Source organism: Trypanosoma rangeli (assembly GCF_003719475.1).
Source record: "Trypanosoma rangeli strain AM80 chromosome Unknown Tra_15.4_contig_00030, whole genome shotgun sequence".
Classification (NCBI taxonomy): domain Eukaryota; phylum Euglenozoa; class Kinetoplastea; order Trypanosomatida; family Trypanosomatidae; genus Trypanosoma; species Trypanosoma rangeli.
Genome location: NW_021705774.1, coordinates 34,791 through 59,992, shown reverse-complemented (window position 1 = coordinate 59,992; position 25,202 = coordinate 34,791). Strand labels below are relative to the sequence as shown.

The following is a 25,202-nucleotide window of genomic DNA, read 5'->3' as shown; positions in this document are numbered from 1 at the left end:
ATATTTGTAGGCTCAAGTAGGGGGGCGAACGGGAACGTGCGAGAGTGAAGGCACACGAAACACGCAACGCACAAGTTCACCCCATTCATGCGCCATTACTGTTAGTTCCATGTTTTTTTTTCTTTTGGTTGTGTGTGTGTGTGTTGTTTTCAAACGTCTGTTTTCTTCTTCTTCGTTTCGCATCTTGGTTTGTCGGCCATTAATGAGAAAAAAAATTGGGCTGACAGAGTCACGAGCCGGCGTGGGTGCTTTCTGCCCAGCCCCACTCCCCTAAGGCGGGTGACGGTCACCAACGATGTACTTCATCCCGTTCGTGTATCATGCATCCCTATTTTCCATGGCTAATGCGGTCGGTTCACTGTATGCATGATATTCGACGCGGCGCCGCATGATGCTCTTTACGGGGACCTTCAACACCACACTTGCCGCTGTGGCGGCGTACGTCTACCCATTTGATGCCACGCTTTCCAACGCGTACGTGTCTATTGCTGCTACGTGTGCGTTCATGCAGTTTGTGCTTCACGGCCTTCGCACAAAGGCCCTGCTGCAACCCACCCCGTTGGTGGGAGTCTACTATGCCTGGTGCCTCTCCCTCCTTGTCTACGGCGTGCAGCGGGGCAGGTGGGCGTACGTCCTCCGCGACGACTGATCCCTGGGCGGTGGGTGCCGACGAAGGGCCATCTCTGCCTTGGGCACCACTCGAGCGGACGAGAAAAAGGAGAGAAATAATGAGGGGGGGGGGGGGGCGGCCCTGGCATGAACCAGCAACCAGAATACACGGAATGTAAGCAGCAGCAGCAGCAAAAGCGGATGTCTGTTTTTTTTTTTCCTTTGTCCTGGTTGACATTTATTTGTCTCTTTCTCAATCTCTGTCTGTCCGTCTGTGTACGGCCGGCGAACACTGCTGGATGCCTCACTGAGTTGACGACTCCACCCCCTCTTCTTCTCTCCTCTCCTCTTAGCGGTGCACAGGCTCTTGCCGCAGGCGGCACTTTGTGAGCCACTATGTTTCTTGGATTGGCTGGCTGGATTTGTTCTTATTTTTTTAATTATTTCTGCTTATTTATTCGTTCTTTTCATCATGTGTTCGTGGCGGTGCGCGTGCGTGTATGCGTGTGTGTGTATTTGTGGGCATGCTGCGACGCAATGAATCCTCCTTCTTCTTGTTTCTCTGCGCAGGCCGTGTTGTGGGCCCCCCCTTCTCTCTTTGTGCGTGTGGCTGTTGGCCCCTCGCTTTGGGCAGCGGCACCGGTGCGAGGGAGCTTAACGAGCCTGCAAGAAAAATTAGGTGGAACAAAAAGGAACGGAAGTCGTAGAGGCGACGATAGAGAGAGTTATACGAAGACGCCAAACAAAAGCAAAAAAAAAACAAAAAAAACAAAAGGAAACGAAGACAAGAACAAAACAAACAAGTACAATAAAAAGGTGAAAAACCGAAGGAAGTGTTTTCGTACGAACACGAATAGTTACGCCAGGGGTTTTGTGGATGCCGCCGCGCCCAGCGACGCGGGGGGCCAATAGGGCATTGAGCTTGTGGACAGACTTTTTAAGTTCTGCTCGTGATGGGGCTCACGCCTGGGGGAGTCGTGTGGAGAGTGACAAGGCGCCGAAGCCCAAAACGTTGGTCTCACAGACATTACTGGATGTGCGGCAACGCATTCTTGACGAAGTAAGAGTGAGTAAAAGTGTTGGAAGTAAGCTCCGCCAAGCGCATCGTCAGCGGGCGTGGGAAATGGCGTTTGGGCAGCCAGGTGGAGATGAGGTGGAGGTCTCGACGATAGAAATTTCCCTCATTTGTCCTTATTCCCGCGTAGAATTGCGGTACCCGGTACGAAGCAGAGATTGTCAACATCTGCAGTGTTGCGATTTGGAGTCGTGGATCTCGCTGCTAGACAAGTATCGCTCCATGCGAGACCCAAGGGCGCCGTGCCCTGTGTGTGAGAAGCGTGTGGCAGCCTCAACGCTTCAGATAGACTGTTGGCAGCTGTACGTCTTGTCACAGATGCCACCGGGGACACACATGCTTGTGCTGCACCCCGATGGAAGCTATCGCAGCGGGGATGCCTCACGCGAGCAAAAGAAGCAACAAGTGACGGAAATCATAGAATCGACGCAGGCGCCAAACGAAGCTGGCGGCAATGTGTCTTTAACGCTTTCCACCGACTCCGCATCCTCGGCCCCAACAGCGTCAGATGTTAGACTCGCCCGTGTCAAACGGGAGCGACACTCGGAGGATGCCCCGGATCCCCCCTCCCTGGGGTTTCCCACTACTTGTAGTTCTCTGACACACGACGACGACGATGACGACGAGGTTTGCGTCGTTCATTACGTGGAGCCCACGCGGATGGTTCGGGTTTTGCCTAGTCAAGTCCGCTTGTGGGTAGCACACTGCCCTTGTTGTACCAGAACGTTACTAAAGAACGAGGGGGGTGAGGTGGAGGGCTGCAATGAATGTGGCCTTGAGAGGGAGGACTGGACGCTCGTGAGGAGCTTTCCGGGCTCGTCCCTCTCACTGGAGTTGACACGTGATGGCACTTTGATCCTTAGCGGTGCGGATGCCTTGGCTCCACACTTGATACGCGCCGGATTCTTCCGCGCCATCGTTGTGGATGAGGACGGCGCCGCTGGCCCGCACACAGATGCCGGCATCTGGTACACGACCGCCTCCCTCACCCGCTACGAACTGGATTTTTTGGAGGCTTGCTGCCAGCGTCTAGCGTGCGGGGAAACAGTGAAGGAGATGCCGTCCGTTCCTGCACTTTTCCGCATCCCCCGTCGGCGCTTCGCCAGGAGGGAATCGACGTTTACACAGTTGACCCACCCAAGTCTTAGCGGGTGAGTGAGTACAACATGTATGTGTTTTGTGCCTCGCAGTTGGTGAGTGTGTGCGTGTGCCAGTGGATCTCTGCATGCGGGCTGAGCGCCTTTGTCCGCTCCTCTTTCTGCCTTGTTCTACCTCTTGCTGTGGACTTTTCGCTTTGTGCAGAGGCTTACCTTTCTCTCCTTAATGCAGCTGTCACCTCGTTTTTTTTTTTTGCTATTCTGTTTCTCTGCCATCTCTGCTGTGCGCTGTCGTTGCCACGGTGGGCTTAAGCGACCCCTCCGGTCCTCCTCCATTTTTTTTTTGTTACTTTTTTCTGCCTTGTCTTTTTGACGTGCCAGGCTACGAGGTTGCTTCATTACCTTATTCTTCTGCCGCTCATGTGGCGCGTCGCCCCCTTCAAGCTGGGGCTGATACACTGGCGAAGGGGCACTGGGGTGCTGGGGGGACGCCAGGTGACCCTCGCTGCAACTGCGCTCAGTGACCACCACCCACAGCCCATGTCCGCCGTGTCGCCGTCGTTGTGGACATGCAAGCGCCTGGTTCACCGCACGACTTGTCTTTGGTTGGAGCCGTCGAAGAAGGCCGTGGCGGCGGGGGGCGTAAGGACGCTCAAGGTGGAGAGTCAGGGGCGGAAAGCCGGGGAGGCCGCGCAGCTGCCGCAAAAACAACAACACCCTAGGACACATAAAGCGGCGGTGAAGGCGAAAACAGCGGCGGGGGGAGGCTCAATCATCACAGAGGAGGCTCTGCTGAAGATCCCTGTGTACCGTGTGGTGACGCACGTGATGCGGCACTTGTGGCCACCCGGGCAGCCAAAGTACCGGGCGCTAGTGGTTGCCAGCGTGATGTGCGTCATTGCGGCAAAGGTGCTCAAGGTGGCGGTGCCGTTTTGGTTCAAGATGGTTATAGATGCCCTCGCACCCGGCCACAACGTTGCCGAGGCGGTGGTCACTCTGGGCCCATGGCAGCTTGGCGTCTTTGGGATGGTCGCCGCCTACGGCATCACCCGACTGACGAGTTCGTTGAGCGAAGAACTCAAAACCGCGCTGTTTGCCCCGGTCGGCAGCCACGCATCTACCACGATAGCCATGGAGATGTTCCGCAAGCTGCACTCGCTGGATTTGCACTTTCATTTGGGCCGTGAAACAGGAGTTTTAAGTAAAGACCTTGATCGTGGTAGCCGCGCGTTCTGGGCCCTTGCCTACGCCTTGCTATTCCTGATTGTTCCTACCGCGTTTGAGGTGGTGCTTGTTTGCACGGCACTGCAAACGAGCGCAGGCCTTAGTTTTATCCTAACGGCGTTATCAGCTGTATTTGCGTACATTGGCTGGACGTATGTTGTCTCCAACTGGCGTGCCGTGTACCGTGAGCGCTACAACAAGGGTGACAGCCGTGTTGGGGGCCTGACGGTGGATTCCCTTCTTAACTACGAGACGGTGAAGTACTTTGGGAGGGAAGACTACGAGGAGGAGCGTCTTTGCTACGAGACGATGAAGACAAACCGTGATCTTGCTAGGCTGGATCAATCCATGGCGGTCTTGAATTTTGGCCAGCAGGCTATATTTGTGCTTGCCGCGCTGACGTGCCTGTATCTTTCAACGTGCGGAGTGGTGGCTGGTGTGATGACAGTGGGGGACATGGTGCTTGTGGACGCACTACTGATGCAACTGTACACACCGCTTAGTTTTCTCGGCATGATCTACCGTGAGGTACAATCCTCAACGCAAAATATGCAGGCCATGATAGCTTTGCTTGACATTGAGAGCACCATTAAGGAGAAGCCGGACGCGCGTCCACTGAAGCTTACTTCTGGGACCATTGAGTTACGAGATGTGTGCTTTCGCTTTGACGAACACGGCGCTGAAAGATGCGTTCTTCATAATCTTTCACTCACTATCCCAGGCGGCAGCACTGTGGCCTTTGTTGGCCCCTCGGGCAGTGGGAAAAGCACCATTTTTCGTCTGCTGTACCGCTTCTATGACCCCTCCGCTGGTGTTCTTCTTATCGATGGTCAGCCAATGACGGAGCTGCAAGTGAGTAGTCTGCGCAAGGCCATTGGGGTTATTCCACAGGACACGGTGTTGTTTAACGAAACGGTGCGGTACAACATCAGGTACGGCCGTTTAGACGCGACCGATGAGGAGGTGGAGGAGGCCGCTCGTGTGGCGAGCATCCACGACAGCATCATGAAGATGAGTCAGCAGTACGACACGTGCGTGGGGGAACGTGGGCTGAAGCTCTCTGGAGGAGAAAAGCAGCGTGTCGCCATTGCACGCGTTATTCTCGAAAACCCGCCTATACTCCTGGCGGATGAGGCGACCTCGGCCTTAGACTCCGCGACGGAAATGCGTGTGATGCAGCAGCTGCGTGAGAGGGGTAGGAAGGGCCGTACCATAATCCTCATTGCACATCGCCTCAGTACTGTCAAGGGCGCCGACAAGATTTTTGTCCTGGACGGTAAAGGAGGTTTGGCGGGGAGCGGCACACACGATGAACTTTTGGAAACATGCGGCCTTTACAGGGTCTTGTGGTCTCAACAACTGCTTGCCTCACGTCCGGAAGAAGAAGTAGAAGAAGAGGAAGAGGAAGGGGGACGCATAGAGACACGAAAGCAGCCCAGTTATAAAACCTGATTGCTTATTATTATAGTAATTATTATTTAAAGATGAGGAAACTCTTTTATCCGCATGTATTTGGCTGGATGCGCTTGCGGATGAGGGAGTTTTCCTCGAGCCTTAACGGTGTTCCATCGGCGGTGGTCAATTGCACACATGCATGCACGCACCTGCGTTGCCCAAATCCGGAGTTGTGCTGTGAGAGGGAGAAGGAAGGAAGGAATACAAGCACGTTCCGTTTTTATTTGCGTGAGAGGAATGAACAATGACCGATAATTATTGGGAAGTGGAAGTTGTTTATTTGTTCTCTCTTGTTCTCTGTTGGTCGGTCTTATGTTGTTGTTGTTGTGTACTTTTAAATTTTTATTGTTTACTTCTTTTTCCGTGTGTGCTTCCCCTACTCTGCGGGAGACGCGGGAAAGAATTACTTCCCCTGCCGCGTTTATTCCTTTCCCGACGCACTGGCACATTTTTTTGTCTTGTTGTGATGTACATGCACATGTATGCGTATTTGCATGCGTGTGTGTGTCTTTGACTTGTTCCTGTTTTTCCGCCTTTGCTTGCTGTTGCGCTCACATGGATGCCGACGCGAAGAACGTGAAGGGAATACGGAGGGGAGAGGGAGGGCATGGAGCCCACCACCAGTCCTGCCACTTCCTCGCCTTCGCACCAATCGCGTTCTACGCCCGGAAGCCACCGCCGCGCACTTACCGTCGACCTCATGGAGCTGCTGGACACCAACGAGACTGAGGATAAGGGTTGGGCGGCGGCGAAAGGGGAGACGGCGGCGTACGCGGCCTTTGACCCGCAGAGGCTTTGGCGAGCCCCCAACGGCGAGGTTGACGGGGAGGCGGGGACTCACGAGGACTTTCACGGCGTGATGATTGTATTCGTCGACGGCCCTCCTGGCGGTGACACGGGACTCGCAAGCGTTGACAGCGACGCCAGTTTTAACGGCCCCGTTCTGCGGTTTCTCCTCTCGCGCACTGACTTTTTGAAGCACCTGCAGTCTTCTCCGGTACCGCGATGCTCTCCAGCCTACAACCACAACGAGGAGGAGGAGGAAGCGCGAGGGCGTGATGGAGTTGGGTCAGTGCTGTTGTTCACGGATGTCAAGGTAGAGGGGATAGAGGATGATCGGACGCTGTCCGTAGTGTATGTACAACTGACAAAGGAGTGGCGACAGGCGGTGGATCGTGTGGCGGTGCAACGACGCGCTGCGCAGGTTATCGATGCCGCACAGTCGCTTTCCCCAAATGCATCACAGGCAACTTTTTGGGTGGATTTTACAGGCATCCTTGACACTAAGGGTTCCTCACATCCACATGAGGTCCGTGATGCATGGTGGGACCTTGCGGTTACTTCCGCCTCTACTCTGTCAGCCCCCAGAGTGACGGTGCTTGTGGACCCTGCCGTCGTACCAGGGCTGCTTCAGGAGGCTTCAAAGGCGGGGAGGGAGGCCGTGCACCATGTGACCGCGGAGACGAATCTCAGTGGCTTGGCAGAGCCCCTCTGGACGTTGTGCGGGAGGCATGCATTTGAGAACCTTCAGACCGTGAACAATGGGAGTGAAGAGAGTCATGTGAGTCCTGCCAAGCCACTTGTATTTGAACATGACAACGAAGACGACAAGAAGAGTGACGACGATGATGGTGAGGGTGATGGAGATGAGGATGAATTGATTTGGAAGAAATACATGCACGTGGCGATGAAGGATATGAATGACAGAACTGCGAGGGCTGCTCCTTTTGGCCCTCCCGTGGGCGAGGAGGCCGGCAGTGAGGAGAACGAGTTGCTTTGGAAAAAATGCATGCATGTGGTGGAGGTGGACGCGGAGGACGGCTTGGTTGCGGCGTCGCACGGCTGCTCTTGTCTGTTTCTTGAGTGCACCGGTGACTCTTACGCGTCCTCCCTTGGCGATAATGCATCCATACGAGAGCTGCTTGTGTCGTGGTCCTCCCTCGGCCTTCCACACTCGCCGCGCACAGTTGTCGTCATTGCTGACGACAACCAGCTTGAGAATACGCTGCTGTCATGGGTGCGAGTCCCATGGTGCCAAAATGCTCTGATCCTTTCTGTGTTTGGCGTGAGTGAGCTTGTCACTCACCATGACTCCCAGCAAGATGTGGTGTTGCCTCCACTGCTAGTAGCTGCTTCACTGACGATGACTTCTGAGGACGCATTCGCCTCCGGGATGTTTTTTCGGATTCTCACGTTTGCCGTTCAGTACTTTGGCATTGACGTTTGCCGCAGCGCCTGTCTCACACTGACGAGGCCTTTTCTGCGGGCGGCGGAGTCGCTGGGATTTCAGGTTGTGGGGGATTACACTCGTGTCTGCGCTTGGGCCCTGCAATCGCGCGCTGAGGTCGCTGCGGCGCAGGGTTTGTTGGACGTCGACAGGGAGCGGGAACGTCTCTTCACAGAATTATGTGCCACCAATGCGCTGGCGCGGGCCTTGCGTGGGAGTCCGCGCAGACCAGAAATTCTGATCCGCCGTATGGGTTCCATGCGTGTAGGGATAGTGCGCCCCGTCGTGTGTGACGCCGTTGCACTCGCTCCGAGGTGCCCAGCTGGCGCTCGCGATGAACGTTGGTTCGACGCGGTGCTTCCACTCTCGCCAGAGCAGCGACGTCGGGTGTATCGTTACATGGCCGCCTTCTTCACGAAGGACGTCTTTCGCACCGCCGTTGACATAGTGCAGTCATGTGCCTCAGACTACTTTTCGGGTTACCACTTCGCCGCCATCGGGTACTTGCGGTATGAGATGTCCAGTTGTGTGCGGCGTCACGTGTTTGCCGAGTTGCAAGTTGACCTGCATCCACTCCTGGCGGGGGATCAGTTGGATGCTGGGGCTGCAGCGGAACCGCACTGGTCAAGAGTCTTCAGGCGTCTCTCCTGCACCTGCACCCCACGACGTCACGAACGACTCCTTCGAACCGAAACCGGCGAGAAGAAATGTCGTCATCTGATGCAGCTGCTGTATTGGTTTTTGCGGCCGCGTCCGTCTGGCACCACCGCCCCCCCCCCACAACGTCTAAGCTAAGCAAGGCCGTACGCCGTCGGGGCGGTGGTAGTCAGGGTACTTCTGCTTCTTCAGTGGATGCACAGAACACGTCGAAGTGTGTCGGGGTGGCAGGTTTTGCCCGAACGGAGCCTAGCATGACAAGTGGTGAAAACAAGAATTCACCCATAAAGGAGTGTGTCCTGGACGAAGTGACGCACCTGGGTGAGGACATGAACCTGCTGGAACTTGCTCGTAGGCTTGGAATAACCGGGGATGCGTAGAAGCAGTGGGATATGGAGTGGGGGACGCTCTAGAGAGTAGGGCGCGCTCCGTCCCTTGTGGTCGCATTTCCGCCTCTGCTTCTCTATGGGAGCGTGCGGAGGGTGCCTGCATGTTTGTCTAGGTGTGCGTGTGGATGTGGGACTATGGGCCTTTGGAGTCTACAACTCCGCACGGTGCTGAGTTTTTTCTCTTCTCCCTTTTCCCCCGGTCTCTTCTTTATGGATGTGAGTAATGCGGGGGTTGCAGTGACGGTAGTGCATCTCTCTCACGGCGACGTGAGCCGTGGCTGCGTCCCAGCGTACTTTACGCAACAAAAAGCCCTTTCCGTCGTTTTCTTTTAATTTTGTTTTGCCGGCCAAGTGGAAAACCCTCGTACGACGCTGCTGCTGCTGGTGTTGCGGCCTCCCCACTACACACACACACACACGTACACACGTACACACACACACGCACCCTTCTGCCCGGTAAAAAGGGAAGTTATTTCCCGTTCTCTCTCTCTCTCTTTGTCCTTGCGGGTAAGGCAACGTCGCGCTGTTCGCGCCATCCAGCGAAAGAGGCGGAGAAAGAATGGAAAAAAAAATGTGTCTTCTTTCCAATTTGCTGTACAACACCAACAAAATGCCGCATATACACACACACCTAAGCACGAAGGAAAAATTAAAAGGAAAAAAAAGAGTACTTTTTGGGCTCGTTTCTGCCTTTGCTGCGCTGGGTGCGGCAGTAGGGGTGAAACACGGTGAAGTGAGGGGCGGAGGTGCCGGGCTTTTGCGGCCTTTTGGCTGTGGCCTCACAGCAGGGCGACGGAAAAAGTAGAAAACGATGCCAAAGGCGACTGCCACAGATACCACCGACTTGGCGTCGCTTCCGCCAGATGATTTGTCAGAGGTCCCACCGATCGGAGGGGTGGAGTCAACTCTCATCAACGCCGACGAGGAGCTTATCCGCACCGCCGATGTTGCGACCCTGCAGGCGGACCGCTCGCAACGGGAGGTGGACCGCTGGCGTCTCGAGGCGAGCGCGCAGCTGCACTGCCTCACAAAGGTGCGTCGCGAAAAGGCACTTCTCGTACAGGAGATAATGCAGCTTGAGAAGAACCTGGAGGAGGCGCGGACAGCCGCTGCTTTGCCTACCGTTAGGGATACAGGTCCCACGCTCCACAGGGGGCGGGTGGAACTGGGAGATGCGAGCGACCATGGACTGCACATCATGCCGGGAACCTTTGCGCTACAAGCGCGAGGGAGCGGCGGGACGGCGAGGGAGATTGAGCTGCACTACCTCATTGGCCGTGCCATTGCGTCACTAGACTCCATGCAGGCCGGTCTTTCTGCCCTGAGGCAACAACACGCTGATTTGTGGCACCGGAAGCGGGGTATCACGGAGGACACAAAGCGGCTGAGGGTCACCTATCAACGCCAGGAGAAACAAAATGAGGAACTGTTGCAGCAAAAGCTTTTTTTAAAGGCCGCTGAGGCCGATCCGACCTTCCGCAAGGCTCTACAAAAGAGAACGGATCTAAATGAATCTATCCGGCACGCGACGGATTGTCGCGCTGCGCTTAAACAATCACGCATGGAGCGTGCCGCGATGATTGCCCACCTTTTAGATGGTGCCATGTCCCGCGAGCGAAGCGCGTGCAAGGCGCACGAAAAGGTAGCGAAGACGAAGGGGTTTAGCGACCACCCCATGTACTCAATGCTAATGACCTTGCAGCAGGAGAACACGGAGCTGCGCGCAAAGTATCTGCAGATGGTCCGCAGCAGCGAGGAGGAGGATGTTGTCCTTTCAGAGTACCTGGATGTGCTGGAGGAGCGACTGTTGCTAGAGCTGAGGACTTAACTCTCTCTTGACGACACTGTATGACTAACGCTACCTTTGCTTTTCTTTTTTTCCTCTCATGGAAGCTGTGAAGGCAGCCTGGCTGTAACCAAGACCACTTGTTCAACGCTGAAGACATGTTCTCAGCTTGAAAAGTGTGAAGGAACAACCGAAAAGGGAAACAACAATAACAAAAATATATAATACTGTGTGGGGATGGGGGGAGAGATGGTGACGTAGTGAGCGGAAGTACGGCGTTTTTCTTTTCTTTTCTTGCTTTCTTGTATGCGAGTGTATTTCTATTGCTTCTCTCAGCAGATCGGTTCTTTCGGTTCTTCTATTGTTTTCACTCCAGTCCAAGGCCTGAATGGTGAGAGTTTTGTGTCTTCATGGAAACCGACAGACGGGGGAGATTTTTGAGCACCAGCTGAACAAGCTGTGCAGAGTTCTTTCTGGAGTTGCAGGGCTCGACTTTGTGGATGCGCCTTGCGTCCTTGCAGACGATATGGTGAACGGTGATGCAGTGGCCACGCGCTCGTGGTGTGAAATTAAGGGTAACGACGCAAGAGACGTGTATGCGGTAGGGGACGACGTGGTACGGCGTTGTATGACCACAGGCAGTACCCCGTACGATATCCTCCTAGGGTTTTCCCAGGGAGGCCTCCTTGCGGCTCGCTACGTGATGCTGCAGCAGCTGAACGGAGCGGAGTATGGACCACCTATAAAGGGAGTTATTATGGCGGCGTCACAGGACCCACGCCGTGTCTTTCCAGAGCTGGTGGCATCGTATCTTCATCAACTGCCGCCTCATGACAGCAGTAAAAGCGGCTTTTTGGGTGCCGTACCCTCGCTGCATATAATTGGGACGAAGGACACCATTGTGGATCCGGCGGAGAGCCGCTCCTTTGCGGAGGCCTGCAAGCCACACTCGGAACTTGCGTTCCACGATCACGCTCACAGCATCCCGCAACTGCAGAATGTCCTGATTGCTATAAAAACATTTATTGAGCGCACCACTGTCGCGGCGGAGGAGCGAGGTGCGGCGAACAGAACAGAGGAAGGGGATGGGAAAGAAACTAATAGTGATGTTGGGGATGACGCGGATGGTGGGTCCCTTGCCGCGGCACGCGAAGAAGAGCTGGAGATGGTGTCATCCATGTACGGCGAGGAATGCGTGCAACGCCATGAGACCTCAGTGGTGTTTTTACCACTTCTGCTTGACGGGGTCTCTGATGATGCGTCGGATGCTCCCCTCTCCGCTTTGAGACTTTGCATGACGCTTCCGAGAAAGTACCCGGCAGAGCTGCCCATGTTGGACGTGGTTGGCGGCCCAGCAGATCATCATGTCGCCTTTGAGCGCTGGAAGTTGCAGCTGATCGCCAAGACCCTCGCGTACCTGCGGGAGGATTTGGGTGTTGGGAACGCCATGCTTCTTCCAGCGATGATGTTCGCTGGCGAACAGGCGGCGAGCGAGGTGGTGTTTCTGCGGTCGGTATTTATGTCTGCCAAGGCAGGTGCCTCCGCTGTGGCCGAGGACTCTGCGACGCAGCACCCGCAGGCAAAGAATGCATGGTGGGACGCTGATGAAGATGCCGATGACCGGGCAGCGTGTATTGCGGAGACCGAAGAACGCGTGCAGCGGGCGCTCGAGGGGAAGGCACCACTGCAGGCGTCAAACGAGCCTGCGACTGACCTTGTAGACAGCCATAACGCGACTTCACGGGGCGGAGAGCTGGAGCTGACCATTGGCCTCATTGGGAAGCCGTCAGCGGGGAAGAGTACTTTTTTAATGCCGTTACGGATCCAGAGAGTGAGAGTAGGGCCGCCAGGGTGGCCGCGTTTCCATTCACAACCATTGAACCCAACGTGAGTGCCGGCTTCGGTGCCGTGTTCTGCCCCTGCTGCATGCTGTCAACTTTATCCTCGCCTTGTGACGCCATGTACGGCCATGTGCCTATCGCTGGGGCGCTGTATCGCAGGCACCCTGTGATCGTCAAGGACGTTGCCGGTCTGGTGCAAGGGGCGTACAAGGGAAAGGGAAAGGGTAATCAATTCCTCAACGACCTCTGTGATGCGAATGTTCTCGTGCACGTCGTGGATGGGGCGGGGGCGACCAACGCCGACGGATCCGTGTGTCCCCCAGGAACAGGTTCTACATGTGACGACATCGCGTGGGTTCGTGCGGAGGTTCACAGTTGGATTTATGACAACCTTCGGGCGAAGTGGGGCAGCCTCCGCAGGAAGCCGGAGAAGCTGCGAACAATGTTTACAGGCTACCGAAGTCCTCCTTCCTTTGTGGATGGGGTGCTGTGGCACATGGGCATCACGGGCGAGACGGCGCTGATGAACCACTTGCCTGCATGGGGGCCAGCGGAGGTTCATTATCTTGTGGCGCTGTATGTGCGTCTGCGATTCCCTATCGTGGTTGCGCTTAACAAGTCAGACATGCGGCCTGTGGCTGGAAAGTTGCACGCCGAACTCCAGCGACGTTACCCCCATGAAACATTTGTGCCGATGTCTGCAAAGGTGGAGTGCCATCTGTTGCGGCTGCGGCGCAAGGGCCTTGTGCAGTACGTCTCTGGGGATTGTACCTTTCAAGAGACTTACGGAGGGAGCAACGGCGATAACAAAAAATGTGCCATGACCCCTACCGATGCAAAGACACTTGCTGAAGTACGCCACTTTTTTGATTCCGCGTGCGCCACTGCTACAACTGGGGTGCAAGAGGTGATGGCTGCAGCACTGCAGCGCTGCCCTCTTGCTTTGGTGTTTCCCACCGCCTCGATGAAGCTGCCGTTGCCCTCACTGAAAGAGTGCTTTGTGTTTAAGTCAGGCAGCAGCGCTGGAGAGGTGTTTGAGGCCTTCCTGCATGCATACCTGTTGGAGGGGAAACTCGTGAGGTTTGAGGCGGTGTGCGTGGAGCGTATATGCGAGGGCCGCGAACCGACGTCTCTCAAGAAAGATGCCGCGCTACCGGGACGGCATGTGCTGGTGCGTGTTCTGACAAATAAGAGGCAGCTGGCTGCGTGAGCGTCGCCTCTGGGCTCGCGTGCAACGGCGAGGGAGAAGGCTGGCGCGGGGCGCGATGAAGGGGTGCGGAAGAAAAACAGCGAAGGGGGCGCGTGGGTACACGAGTGAAGCAGGCGCTGCGCGAACGACGACGAACGTCAAACAAAAAATAATAATAATAATATGTGAGCCAATGCACATATGTCTTCCTCCCACCTCTCTCTCTCTCTCTCTCTGTATATGTATCTTTTTCTTTTTTTTTCTCTGTGCGTGGCCCCGTGCTTTGCCTTTCCAACCCGGCGTGCAGTTTACAGTGAGGCGCCTAAAAAGCCGTATAACCGGTGAACCCGTAAAAACTACTCAAAACGGAGGAGAGAACTTGCACCGGGGACCGATCACAAGAAGGCACACATAATACAACAGCCAAAGTATAAAGAAAAGCAAAGCAAAACAATAACAGCAGAAGGAAAGGACAGACACATTGCAGTGTACATCGCGTGATGACCACAGTTCCGGTCCCAGTTGTGCGCAAGCGACTCGACCAGGTCACCTCGCGCAGGGACCTCCGATACGCAAAGCGCATTGTTATCAAAGCAGGGACCTCCACCATTGTCTCGGAGAGTGGCTTCCCCAGCGTGCGCCGCATTGCGAATATTGCGGAGGAAATTTTTTCCCTTTGCAGTGAAGGCAAGGAGGTGGTGTTTGTCTCCAGCGGTGCCTGTGGCATGGGGCGAAATGTGCTGCGCCGCCAGGATGTGATGGTCTGCTCCGCCTTCGAACGCCTGCACCGCACCTGCCGGCCGATTTCTTCGATTGGCAACAACACCTTTGCGGCGGCGGGGCAGGCGAATCTGATGAACCTGTACCAGACCGTCTTTCAGCAGCTTGACATCACCCTGGCGGAGCTCTTGCTAACGCACCACGATTTTCTTTCGGACGATCGCAGGGAAAATCTGCACGATGCCCTGGAGAACCTCCTCAGTCTGGGATTTGTGCCGGTTGTCAACGAAAATGACACAGTCACCGCCAACCGCAATAACACTTTAAACGACCCGTTTACGGACAACGACGGTCTCTCTTCTCTGGTGGCGCAAACCATTAACGCTGATCTGCTGATTATTCTAACAGACGTGGATGGTATCTACGACATTCCCCCAAGCGATCCAAACGCCAGACTCATCAGAACATTTTCCCCAGATAGTTCGGTTGTTTTTGGTGCCAAAAGTCCTACGGGGCGTGGCGGGATGAACGCCAAAATTGAGGCCGCGAGATCGGCAGTGCGTGGTGGCGTCCCGGCTGTGTGCATCTGCTCTGGCCGTCGCATGGGTACCATTGGGGAGTTGCTGCAGGGGAAACAGGATGTTGGAACAATTTTTGTGCGGGATCCCACCGGGCTGCTTGCGTCGGAGGCAGCCATGGCCAACGAGCGTGAGGCAATGGCAGAAACTGCCAGGAGGGCGCGTGAGGGGTCGCGGCAGCTTAACAGGTTAAGCTACCAGGAGCGGAAAAAGGTGTTGCTGGCGGTTGCCAGTGCACTAGACACTAACCGTGACATAATACTAGCCGCAAACGCCCTTGATATGCGTGTGGCGGGCGAACACAACTTCGCCACTCCGCTGATGAAGCGGCTGGAACTGACTCATGCCAAAATCGACACTTTGGTGACCGGCATAACATCGATTGCGGAGGCTAAGGATCCTCTTGGTTGTGTGCTTAGTGCCCGCCTGCTGGATGATAACCTTGTGCTCTGCAAGGAAACGGCGTCTATTGGGGTCCTGCTTGTCATCTTTGAGTCTCGACCGGATAGCATGCCGCAGATTGCAGCACTGGCGCTGTCTTCTGGCAATGGGTTGCTTCTGAAGGGCGGAAGCGAGGCTGAGCATTCGAACAGGGCGCTGCACTCTCTGATTGTGGGGGCGGTGGCGGAGGCTTCGGGGGGCAAAGTCGCGCCTGGCGTGATTGGCCTTGTCAAGAGCCGCGCAGACGTCTACGAGCTACTAAAAATGGACGAATTCATTGACCTTGTGATTCCGCGTGGCTCAAATCAGATGGTGCGGAACATTCAACGCTCAACAAACATTCCGGTGTTGGGGCACGCAGATGGCATCTGCCACGTGTACGTCCGTGCCGACGCCGACATGGAGATGGCGGAAAAAGTTATCATTGATGCAAAGTTGAACTATCCAGCCGCCTGCAACGCGGCAGAGACGTTGCTCATTGATCGGATACTTGTGGATAATGGCAGCGCCAGGGCTCTTGTAGATAAGATGAAGGCGGCTGGAATCAAGATATTCGGCGGCCCAAAGGCGATTGCAGCTTCCCTGGCGCGTGCTGGCGCGGCGTCAATGCACACCGAATACGGCGACGAACGCATGACAGTGGAGGTTGTAGAGGACCTGGACGCCGCTATCAACCACATCAATACCTACGGTTCCCACCACACGGAGAGTATTCTTACCTCCAATGGTGACGTTGCCAGCGAGTTTGTAAGACGCGTGGACTCTGCCTGTGTCTTTCACAACTGCTCAACCCGCTTCGCTGACGGCTATCGTTTTGGGCTTGGCGCCGAAGTGGGCATCAGCACAAGCCGAATTCATGCGCGTGGTCCTGTGGGAGTGGAGGGGCTGCTGATGCAAAAATGGGTGCTGCGACCGGTCCAACCTGAACTATACGCGACCGTTTCCCAATTTCAAAGCGGTGAGCGCACCTTCACACACGAAGACATTACAAACGCCATGGTGTTGCAGGAGGAGAGCTGATAGAGAGAGAGAGGGAGAGAGAGGGAGGAGGCGACATAAGGGGGAAAACGAGGAACTAACACGGCGCCTTGGAGCTGGCAGGCACTGAAGGAAGGGGGATGGGAAATAAGGAGTTGGAATTTACATATGCCGGCTTGTAGGGTGACTTTAGGTATTTGTCTTCTTGATTTTACTGTTTTTTTTTTTTATTCTTTATTGGTTGTAGATACCATTTCAAAATAATAAAGGGTGAGACAAAAGAGGGTGAGAGCATAGAAATTGTGTTTTATAGCAAAAGGAAAAGAACTCTATGCGACGCAGCAGGGGTGTGTGCCACACAGACTTTTGCATACCTGGATGCATCGTGTTCAGGTATCATTAAGTAGCTATTCAAAAATAATGTGTAAAACGCGAGAGAGAAAGAGAGAAAGAAAGAGAGAGAGAAAGAGAAAGAAAGAAAGAGAGAGAAAGAGAGAAAAGAGAGAGAGAGAGAGAGACCGCCTGTACCCCAAGCACGCAGTGTCCCCTATGAGATACGGAGTGCTTCTGTGGGGGTTTCTCTGGTTTTTTTTTCCTATACATTTTGTTTTTGTTTTGTTTTTGTTTTGTTTTTGTTCTTCTACTGTGAATGGGGGAAGTCCATTTCTATAAGTTGTGTTTGTCTGTTTCCGGGCACACCCGCACCCTTGCGTGTGTGTGTGTGTGTGTGTGTGTGGCAAGGATGAGACTGCCGCTGCCGCTTTACGACCTTGTTCCTATCTTTGTTGCTCCCCCCCCTCCCTTCACTAGGAGCTGCCTGTCTTTGCCTCGGCTGTCTCCCATTGCGCGCTGTATCCCACTTCTTCAGCTACACTTTGTGTGCGTGTGTTCCTAGCGCCAGCGATAGGAAAGTAAAAGGGAAACACAGAAGCTTCTTCACTCCCCAATGAACGTGTTGCAAACGCGGGGTGGCACCTTTGACCCCACCTCGGCAGTCACAGGTAAAGAGACTCATGAGGATGCGGTGCGTATGGAGCTTCAGGCCGAAGCCTTTGAGGCGAACGGGAGGTACATGGAGTCTCTCCAACTGCTGGAGAAGGCTCTGCACATTCGCTGCTACTCGCAGAATGCGAGTTCCACGATGCCTATGTATATTGGCGAGCTCTGCGAAGCCGCCGAACGTCTTATAGGGAAGATCAATGCATACGGCGTAAGATGCTTTAAGGAAGACAACTATGAGACTGCATCCACTCTGTTCGAATATGGAATTGAGATGACGGAGCCCAACGCGTTCCCGCTTCGAGAGGCGGATGATCGACGGCGGTATCTGCGGGGGGTGACGTTAAACAACTACGGTTGTATGGAGCGACGCCGCGGACATTTTTCTGACGCTCTTTCTTTCATAAAACGTTCGATGGAGTGCACGGGGGAGCAGTCACCTGTGGCGTTTCTCAACATTAGTGCCGTTCAGACCCAGTTGCGACTGTGCGAAGACGCCGTGAAAAGTGCGATGCAGGCAATGCAGAACCTCGGCTCCGCCCCCGAGGACTCCTCACTGCTCGCCTTGGCGCACCACAACCTCGCCATGGCGCTTGAACCGCTTGATGTCGTGCGAGCCCTAGAGGAGTACCAGTTGGCGTTGAGTTTGGCGCGGAACACCATTGGTCACACAAGTGGGACGACACTGACTATCGAACAAAACATGACGCGGTTTATGCAGGCGCACAAGATAACCGATGTCGAGAGCCGCGGAGTTGTCACTGCGGAAAACGCCACCCGAGGGTCCAGCCGCACTGAAAGGCTGTCAGAGCACCGGTCGTACTCCATCTCACCGTGGAATCAGACCATTAAACACACGGTGGAACCTTCGGACATCTTTCCTCACCCCTTCACTATGAGCGCGGCGGATCCCGTGGTACGAAGAAAAATATCTGTGACCCCCATGTACCACCCCCCAGCCGTCTTACGAAGGCCTTCGGCACAGCTGACGTCGCGTAAGGTGCGTCCCGCGAGGAAGGACGTACCAGACCACGCGTATTTACAGTTCCGAAAGGAGCGCAGCGTTTCACCACCGAAGGCGCCACCACGACGACAGGAATCTCCGCAAAGGCAGTCTCAGCAGAGACCCTCCCAACTACCGCCTGTGGTTCCTTCGTTCCAAGCACGGGCGCACAATGCCACAACTCCAGCAACAAGAGCGAAGATTCCGCATACTCAGCAAGTATTTCGGGGCCTGCCGAGGCAGAGCGCGGCCCCACCGCCACCGCCATTACAGGTGAGGAACTTGCCCACTGTCCCGCTCACAGGGCAAACTTTTCCCTCCAAAGGCGTTGGCGCCCCTCCCTTCGGCAGAGGCACTTCCGACCGCAAAACCCTCCCCAGCGTTGCTGAGCCTGTCTCCAGAACGTCTGTGAGGCCGCCTCCAGCCAACCCGACGACTCGCCAGTCCAGCAGAAACACTTCAACTCCAGAAACCGTTTATACAGGGGGATTTGGTAACAAAACCGCTCCGGCATACTTGCGTAAGGATCCCGCCACAATCAGCACGAAGGGAAATCCAAGGCCATCAGTGACTAGTATTCCATTCGGGGCACAATCAAAACCAGCACTCGCTAGTATTCCTTCCGGGGCACAATCAAAACCAGCAGTCACTAGTATTCCGTCCGGGGCACAATCAAAACCAGCAGTCACTACCATTCCGTCGGGGGCACAATCAAAACCAGCAGTCACTACTATTCCGTCGGGGGCACAATCAAAACCAGCCCGCTCTGTGACTCCTCAGACAAAATCCAACTCACTTGCACCCACGCAGGCGAAGTCATCCACTTCTGCCACGGATCGATTAAGGGCCACAAAGGCTGGAGTCAGTTACACGAAGCCGACGGCTGACTCGCCTTCAAAGACATCCGGTGCAGCCCGTGGCTCACCACGCAGGACCGACGCGGAACAGGAGGCTAGATCAGTCGTCAACAGGGCGTCTGTGGAAAAGTCCTCTGTTCCAGTATTGTCACGTTCGGAGGCAAGCCCAACTCGACTGAAACAGGTGGGGCATAACCTTATTTCGTACATGGCCGATCGTCTGGATATGCTTCTGGTGGATGAGGAGGAACTGGAGCGAAAGCACGCGAGTTCATCAGTTATTCAACGCGCCTACCGTATGCACAGGGCTCGTAGAATCCTGAACGAGATGCGGGAGATGCGGGGATGTAATCATGTGTTGCGTGAAATTAGAATAACCATTGCAACCCGCCAAATTCAGCGATGGTACCGAAGATGTCTACCCACAAGATGGGGGACTCGCTGGAAGACCAAAAGTCGGGAAGTTGTTGCCGGTGAACAGCACAAGGCAGCTATACGCATCCAGAAGAGGGCCCGAGTTTGGCTGGCAAAACGCAAATTTGCGCGGATGAAATATTATGAAGAGAATGCGGAGTACGCTGCGATGAAGGTACAGTTGTGGTGGCGGTGCATCATGGCGAAGAGAGCGTTGGCGGAGCTGAAAAGGCTGCATGAGGTCGCCAAAGGCATTGCTGTTGAAAAGGAACGCCGCGAGTGCGCTGCCACCGTTATCCAGAGCCACTGGAAGACGCGACAGGTGGAGCGGCAGACAAAAGCAGAAAGATTGAGAGTCAAAGAGCTTCGGCGGAAATATGACGAAGCCCGCCGGAAAGCAGCAGCGGAGAAAATCCAGACATGGTGGTGCCTGCTCCTTGCTCGCGCAAAGCTTCAGCGGCTGAGAGAGGCACAATTGATCCGAGAGGCACGCCTTCGCGAGCACCAACGGAAGATTGACGCGGCGACAAAGCTTCAGGCGTTTGGAAGAATGATCATCGTAAGGAGAGAGGCAGAGCCACTGCTGACGACAGCTCGTATAAATGCGGCACGTGCTATTCGTGAAAAATGTGCAGAGAATCAGGCGGCGTCTAAGATTCAGCGCGCCTTCCGGGACTACTACGCCAAGGTGCAGCTGAGGCAACTTCGCCGAGACCGTCTCAGGAAGCTTAGGGAGGCGCGGTGGGCCACTCTTGTGGCTGCAACCCAGCGAATTGGTCGCGGATTTCGCGCCCGACAGGAACTGGGCTCTGTTCTGCAAGAGCTGAATATGGAGGCGATTGAATTCAGACGACGGGAGCGAGCTTTTGAAGTGGCGGATTGTGCGTGGGAGACAGCGTCGGCTGGGCCCCAACCAGCGACACCTCCCACGCCTCGTGAAAAGGATATTGCCTTGGTGTTACGCCAATCTTTGAACACACCATTGAAAAAGTTTGAGACACTTCTTCCTGTCTCCGACGTGTTTCCAGGCGATGTAAATAAAGTGGAGGTTACTCCAACTAGGCCGGAAACTCCTCTGCGGGATGCAGAGCACACTATTGCAGCTGAAGAGACGCCCGAGGAAGAGCTCAAGGCGGAGCTGTCGGATGTTGAGAAGGCTGAACAAGGGATAGAGGAGACATACCAGGAGGGAGAAATTCAGAAGGAAAACCAAGAGCTAACGGCTGGGGAGGAGCAGGCTCTCGGTTTGCAGGAAACGAGGGCCCTCTTGACGGAGGATGCGGAGGAAAATGAGACGTCGACAAGTGTTTCACGAGATTTACAGCACCAGGTTGGAGGGGAAGGAGTTCAGCTGCTTTCTCGTGGTGACGCTCTCGGATCGTTGGAATACGAAGAGGAGATGGGAAAGATAGAAGAGCCGGAGTTGGAACCCAGTCAGGGAGAGAAGGCGACAGAGCACTCTGAAGCAAAGTTGATTCAAGAAGAAAGGGATCGGTTGGATGCACTTTACAGTGTCATTTATGAGTGGGAAAGGGATGTTCTACGAAGACTGGCCAAAGAGGAGCGGAAACTGGAGGAACTGGAGTTGGACAAAAATGTTCAACTGAAGGAAAAACCTGGGAGTTCACTGGAAGAACCCACAGCTGAGCCACGCGTCATGTTAAGTGCTGCGGTACCTCCTGCGTCGGCGGCAGCCTCTTCGTCCTCATTGGCATCCTCGCCTCTCCCCCACGGAGATGAGTTCGGGGACTCGTGCAGTTTGGAGGAGGCGTTGGCTATTGAGCGGGAGAAGCGGCGGTGCGCCATGGCAAAGGAGAAAATGTTTCGCGCGGAACGGGATGCGCTTCGCGCCAAGGCGAACGAGTACCGTCTGCAGAAAATTGCAGCGGCTGAGAACCCGGAGGAATTGCGTCAACTTATCCCTCGTCCACCGCTTAGTCGCCGCCGGGTGGAATTGCGGACGCCCACACCGTTGCAGTTGGTCTCCACCTCAGCCATTCGGCGAAGGCAGCGGGAGCTGCAGGCGTTGGATGCCGCGAGGAGGCAAGATGAAGCTGCCCGGGACATCACTCGCGTGGCCCGCGGCTGCCTAGATCGCCGGTACTTTAAGGCCTTGAAGGCAATAACGGAGGCGTACGTGGAGCACAGAGTGGAGCTGGACCGTGAAGAGCCCCCCGTGCTGGATCACGAATTGCTGCACCAGTTTGCCGAGATGGATCAGGCAGGGGCGGTTGAGGTGCGCAATGTGCGGCATACCACCGCAGTGCAGGCATTTCTGCGGGCCGAAGCGAGTATGAGGATGATTGGCGGCCTCATGCATCCTCCAAACTTCACGGAAGCGACCCCCACAACGATCCCGCAGGTTGAGAGTCACCACCTTGCCTCGCTGCAAGGCTTCGTTTGTATCGTTAGAGCAAAGCGAGAACGTGCGGGTCGTAAAGAGGCAGTGGCCGATTACTTGTGCAGGTTGCGGAAGCTAGAGGTTGCTTCCACACTGAACAATTTTGCGCGTGTGATTCGCGCCAAAAAGGAGCGCGCCGCTCGTGTTTGTGCGGTGCTTCATTACTTAAATGAGGCAGAGGAGAGAGACGCCATTGAGACGCAGGCTGCCAGTAAAATTGTTGGTTTTTTGCGTATGGTGGCAGCAGAAAAGGAGCTGTCTTGCCGCAATGCGGCCATATTGGCTCAGATGCGTGCGGAACAAGCCGCCAAAAAGTTGCTTTCTTTTATGCGGGTATGCCACGCCAAAAGTGAGCTGTGGAGGCGGCAACGAATGATAGAGGAGCAGCGCACGCTGGACATTGAGATTGAGGCCGTTCTGCATTACGCGGCGATGCGGGTACAGCGGGCGTACCGTGCCTACCGGGCGCGTCAGCTGGTGCAGGAGCGGCGCGATGCGAAGAAGAAGTACTGGAGTACCATTCGGGCCCAGGACGAGGAGATTGCGGCCGCCATGACTGCCATTGCTGCAGAAGCAGCCGACCCGAAGGAGCTGTGGGCCAGCCTAGGCTACCACGCTGCTGAAGAGGAGTTTGAGCCGGACAGTGATGTGGAGGAGCTGCTGCGGTGTGTAGTTATGGTTCAACGGGCGGCACGAGGCTGGCTTGCGCGGCGGCGTGTGCAAGAACTTCAACAAAGACTTGAGAAGAACACCTCCGAGCGGCAGAAGCAGGAACGAGAGGAACCTCCAACCAGCGAAGGTAATCATGAAAAGGGCCACTGAGACAGTTTCCCTCATCACCCTTTTGTTTTCCTTTTTCTTTTTCTTTTAGCATGGGCTTTATCCCTGTTTATCTTTTTTATTTTTGGTTGCTTTTTACTTTGTCGTTTTTTTTTTTTTTCGCTTTCTACCGAAGTTGTCCCACCTTCGGTAGATGAATCACGTGCATGCACGAAGACTACATTAGGGACAGAGCGAAGTGCGCGAGACAATGTAACACATATGTAGACTTGAACTCTCCACCTTCTTACCCTACGACCTCGCCGACTCTTTATTTATCCCCCTCTCATTTCTATGGCGGAGAAGTTGTGCGGGAGGCAGGGGGGGGGGGGGGGAGGGGGCTCGGCTTTTACAAAAAAACCTCAGAGTTAAGCGATAGACGCGTCTGGAGGAGGCGCGATTTGAAATGTGTTGTTGTTTTTTCTCTTCCTGCAGCAGCTCCCTTTGGGACTTCTGCCACAGTTGCCCCTACGCGATATTTCTCTCTTCCTTGTTTGCGTGCGTTTACTTGAGGCGTAAAAGGAATGCTTTTTGAGCCGTCAGGCGTGCTCCGCTCCGACTACGGGGCCTACTGCCACGCACTTGGCGTCACTGAGCGGGAGGAGCTGTACCAGTCCATTTTCACCGACGAGGAGCGACGACATGAGGAGGGGGCCAAATACCTCGCGGCGCATCCTTACCGCAACGCCCTCGTCAACCTGGATACAACGGATCCGTCTTTGTTCGCAGTGCAGCCGTTAACATCCACCAATCCTCCCTCTGCCACAACGCGTGCGGCCGTTTCCTTGGGACGTAGCACGTCCGTTGGGAGTGTGAGAACCAAAAAAAAGGGTTCCACACGTGACAACGCGGGAATGCCTTCCCCCGCCGCAGCTCCGCCGACGCTTACATTTATCTCGATGCGCCACCTCAAGTTCTGCCTCAACGAGCGTGACGTCAGACCTTTGGCGCTCGCCATACCGTATTGCGTCTCACTTGTTTCCGTTGAGTTTGTTGGCTGTGGGTTGTCCGAGGAGAGCTATTTTATGCTTGTAAAGGCGATCTACACGAGTCGCCGCGTGGCCTCTGTAACAATTGACTTCAACGGTACCTTCAATTCAGGCTTCTACACGGATCCCACCATCACTTCCCCATCAAGTCTCCGAACATCGACACGGGTGGAAAGCGCGGCGCTTGTGTATCCCGCACATGACCTCTCGTTGAGCCAACCACTCGCAGACTCCATGACGGGGAGTCTACATCGCTCTTGTATGCTGGGAAGTGGAGGCCCCGTAACGGGCACAAGAAGTTCACAGTTGCTGAAGAAATGGATTGGCGCCGACGCACCCACCTTTCTCCCCACAGAGTACAGAGGCTTCAAAGGCCTGCTGTTGTCGCTCGAGCAACAGGCTCGCGAGGAAAAGGGACGGAAGGGAAAAATAGACTCTAAGAGGCAGACACAGCTTCAACAGCAGCAGGATACCCTTGCACAGATTGACAAGGAAAACCCTGTTCTTGTCCCACGTGGGTGGGCCGCTATGTTGCTGACTGGCATAAAGCACCTGAGCCTACGGGGGAACGGTATTACAAACGACGATGCTGCAACCATGGCATCGTTGCTGCTTTGTCATCCACGTAGTGAGCTCGTCAGCCTCAATTTGTGGGGCAACTGCATTGGCGATGATGGCGCTGTGGCTCTTGCACAAATGCTGAAGGAGAACCGCACGTTACAAGCACTGGACTTGGGTCATAATGATATTGGGGACGTGGGACTCCTTAGTTTGGTGGACTGCTTTCGCATGCAGGAAATGCCATTCGAGAAGCTGCAGATGTACCGCAAGCGGTATCTCTTGCGTCGTGATGCGACGATGCAAGAACGGCAGCTGGCGACCACGCCTCCCCCAACGTACCCAAGCTACCAAGAGGTTTACACGGCGTGGTACCAAACCAAATACCCTGCTGTTGGCGAGGAAAAGAAGGAGTCTAAAAAAGGCACGCAAGCAAAAGCCAAAAAGACAGAGCCCGTCTTGTCCCGCCCCACATCACCGTTTGACCGTGATTGCTTTCGAATGGAGCACACCGTGCGGGTACCCGGCAATACTGTTTTGCGCTGCGTCAATCTTGGAAATAACCGGAAGGTGACTTTGGACGGTGCGCGTGAGGCACTGCGTGTTTTGTCGCTTCGCGAGCCTGCGGAGGAGAGTGAGATGTCGACACTTCAGAGCTGCGCGGTACAGCCACCGGAGCTTTATTGTGCCGCCATCACATTACGCACCTTTGTGATTCTGCACAGCGGCGATCCGGGCCTGCGGGCGGTGCAGCGGGATTTGAGCGACATGCTCTACTGGCGGCTGCTTCTGCTACCACGGGCTCCTCTCGAGACTGAAGAGCCCGGAGATGAGGTAAAGAAGAAGTCTTCTCGAAACAAGAAGTGAACAACACGCACCAGTCACCGCTGGTGCTC

At 55.0% G+C, this 25,202-nt stretch overlaps 9 protein-coding genes and 1 pseudogene across 9 annotated transcripts, besides 15 other annotated features; all 10 read left to right on the top strand.

Annotated features, from left to right (window-relative positions):
• Nucleotides 1-295: 295 nt before the first annotated feature.
• TraAM80_01490 (hypothetical protein) lies at nucleotides 296-647 on the top strand (annotated as a pseudogene).
• A 281-nt stretch (nucleotides 648-928) lies between these two features.
• Nucleotides 929-959: a sequence feature (GA-rich).
• A 78-nt stretch (nucleotides 960-1,037) lies between these two features.
• Nucleotides 1,038-1,068: a microsatellite.
• A 14-nt stretch (nucleotides 1,069-1,082) lies between these two features.
• Nucleotides 1,083-1,130: a microsatellite.
• A 219-nt stretch (nucleotides 1,131-1,349) lies between these two features.
• Nucleotides 1,350-1,424: a microsatellite.
• Nucleotides 1,425-1,486: 62 nt separating this feature from the next.
• TraAM80_01489 (uncharacterized protein) lies at nucleotides 1,487-2,839 on the top strand (the record flags this gene model as incomplete). The annotated part of the gene is made up of 1 exon (XM_029378530.1): nucleotides 1,487-2,839. One exon carries the CDS (start codon nucleotides 1,487-1,489, stop codon nucleotides 2,837-2,839), a length of 1,353 nt encoding a protein of 450 aa, XP_029241639.1.
• Nucleotides 2,840-3,201: 362 nt separating this feature from the next.
• On the top strand, nucleotides 3,202-5,457 carry TraAM80_01488 (putative ATP-binding cassette protein subfamily B, member 3; the record flags this gene model as incomplete). Its single annotated transcript, XM_029378529.1, has 1 exon — nucleotides 3,202-5,457. One exon carries the CDS (start codon nucleotides 3,202-3,204, stop codon nucleotides 5,455-5,457), a length of 2,256 nt encoding a protein of 751 aa, XP_029241638.1.
• A 274-nt stretch (nucleotides 5,458-5,731) lies between these two features.
• Nucleotides 5,732-5,788: a microsatellite.
• Nucleotides 5,789-6,067: 279 nt separating this feature from the next.
• Nucleotides 6,068-8,482, top strand: TraAM80_01487 (uncharacterized protein; the record flags this gene model as incomplete). The annotated part of the gene is made up of 1 exon (XM_029378528.1): nucleotides 6,068-8,482. One exon carries the CDS (start codon nucleotides 6,068-6,070, stop codon nucleotides 8,480-8,482), a length of 2,415 nt encoding a protein of 804 aa, XP_029241637.1.
• A 650-nt stretch (nucleotides 8,483-9,132) lies between these two features.
• Nucleotides 9,133-9,178: a microsatellite.
• A 366-nt stretch (nucleotides 9,179-9,544) lies between these two features.
• On the top strand, nucleotides 9,545-10,561 carry TraAM80_01486 (uncharacterized protein; the record flags this gene model as incomplete). The annotated part of the gene is made up of 1 exon (XM_029378527.1): nucleotides 9,545-10,561. One exon carries the CDS (start codon nucleotides 9,545-9,547, stop codon nucleotides 10,559-10,561), a length of 1,017 nt encoding a protein of 338 aa, XP_029241636.1.
• A 237-nt stretch (nucleotides 10,562-10,798) lies between these two features.
• Nucleotides 10,799-10,823: a microsatellite.
• Nucleotides 10,824-10,907: 84 nt separating this feature from the next.
• TraAM80_01485 (uncharacterized protein) lies at nucleotides 10,908-12,410 on the top strand (the record flags this gene model as incomplete). Its single annotated transcript, XM_029378526.1, has 1 exon — nucleotides 10,908-12,410. The coding sequence occupies one exon, from the start codon at nucleotides 10,908-10,910 to the stop codon at nucleotides 12,408-12,410; it is 1,503 nt and encodes a 500-aa protein (XP_029241635.1).
• A 35-nt stretch (nucleotides 12,411-12,445) lies between these two features.
• TraAM80_01484 (uncharacterized protein) lies at nucleotides 12,446-13,570 on the top strand (the record flags this gene model as incomplete). The annotated part of the gene is made up of 1 exon (XM_029378525.1): nucleotides 12,446-13,570. The coding sequence occupies one exon, from the start codon at nucleotides 12,446-12,448 to the stop codon at nucleotides 13,568-13,570; it is 1,125 nt and encodes a 374-aa protein (XP_029241634.1).
• A 144-nt stretch (nucleotides 13,571-13,714) lies between these two features.
• Nucleotides 13,715-13,733: a microsatellite.
• Nucleotides 13,734-13,765: 32 nt separating this feature from the next.
• Nucleotides 13,766-13,815: a sequence feature (GA-rich).
• A 234-nt stretch (nucleotides 13,816-14,049) lies between these two features.
• On the top strand, nucleotides 14,050-16,308 carry TraAM80_01483 (gamma-glutamyl phosphate reductase; the record flags this gene model as incomplete). Its single annotated transcript, XM_029378524.1, has 1 exon — nucleotides 14,050-16,308. One exon carries the CDS (start codon nucleotides 14,050-14,052, stop codon nucleotides 16,306-16,308), a length of 2,259 nt encoding a protein of 752 aa, XP_029241633.1.
• Nucleotides 16,309-16,462: 154 nt separating this feature from the next.
• Nucleotides 16,463-16,505: a sequence feature (A-rich).
• A 194-nt stretch (nucleotides 16,506-16,699) lies between these two features.
• Nucleotides 16,700-16,784: a microsatellite.
• An 84-nt stretch (nucleotides 16,785-16,868) lies between these two features.
• Nucleotides 16,869-16,903: a microsatellite.
• A 74-nt stretch (nucleotides 16,904-16,977) lies between these two features.
• Nucleotides 16,978-17,002: a microsatellite.
• Nucleotides 17,003-17,212: 210 nt separating this feature from the next.
• TraAM80_01482 (uncharacterized protein) lies at nucleotides 17,213-22,762 on the top strand (the record flags this gene model as incomplete). The annotated part of the gene is made up of 1 exon (XM_029378523.1): nucleotides 17,213-22,762. One exon carries the CDS (start codon nucleotides 17,213-17,215, stop codon nucleotides 22,760-22,762), a length of 5,550 nt encoding a protein of 1,849 aa, XP_029241632.1.
• A 20-nt stretch (nucleotides 22,763-22,782) lies between these two features.
• Nucleotides 22,783-22,880: a sequence feature (A-rich).
• Nucleotides 22,881-23,071: 191 nt separating this feature from the next.
• Nucleotides 23,072-23,100: a microsatellite.
• A 183-nt stretch (nucleotides 23,101-23,283) lies between these two features.
• Nucleotides 23,284-25,173, top strand: TraAM80_01481 (uncharacterized protein; the record flags this gene model as incomplete). Its single annotated transcript, XM_029378522.1, has 1 exon — nucleotides 23,284-25,173. The coding sequence occupies one exon, from the start codon at nucleotides 23,284-23,286 to the stop codon at nucleotides 25,171-25,173; it is 1,890 nt and encodes a 629-aa protein (XP_029241631.1).
• Between the last annotated feature and the right edge of the window lie 29 nt (nucleotides 25,174-25,202).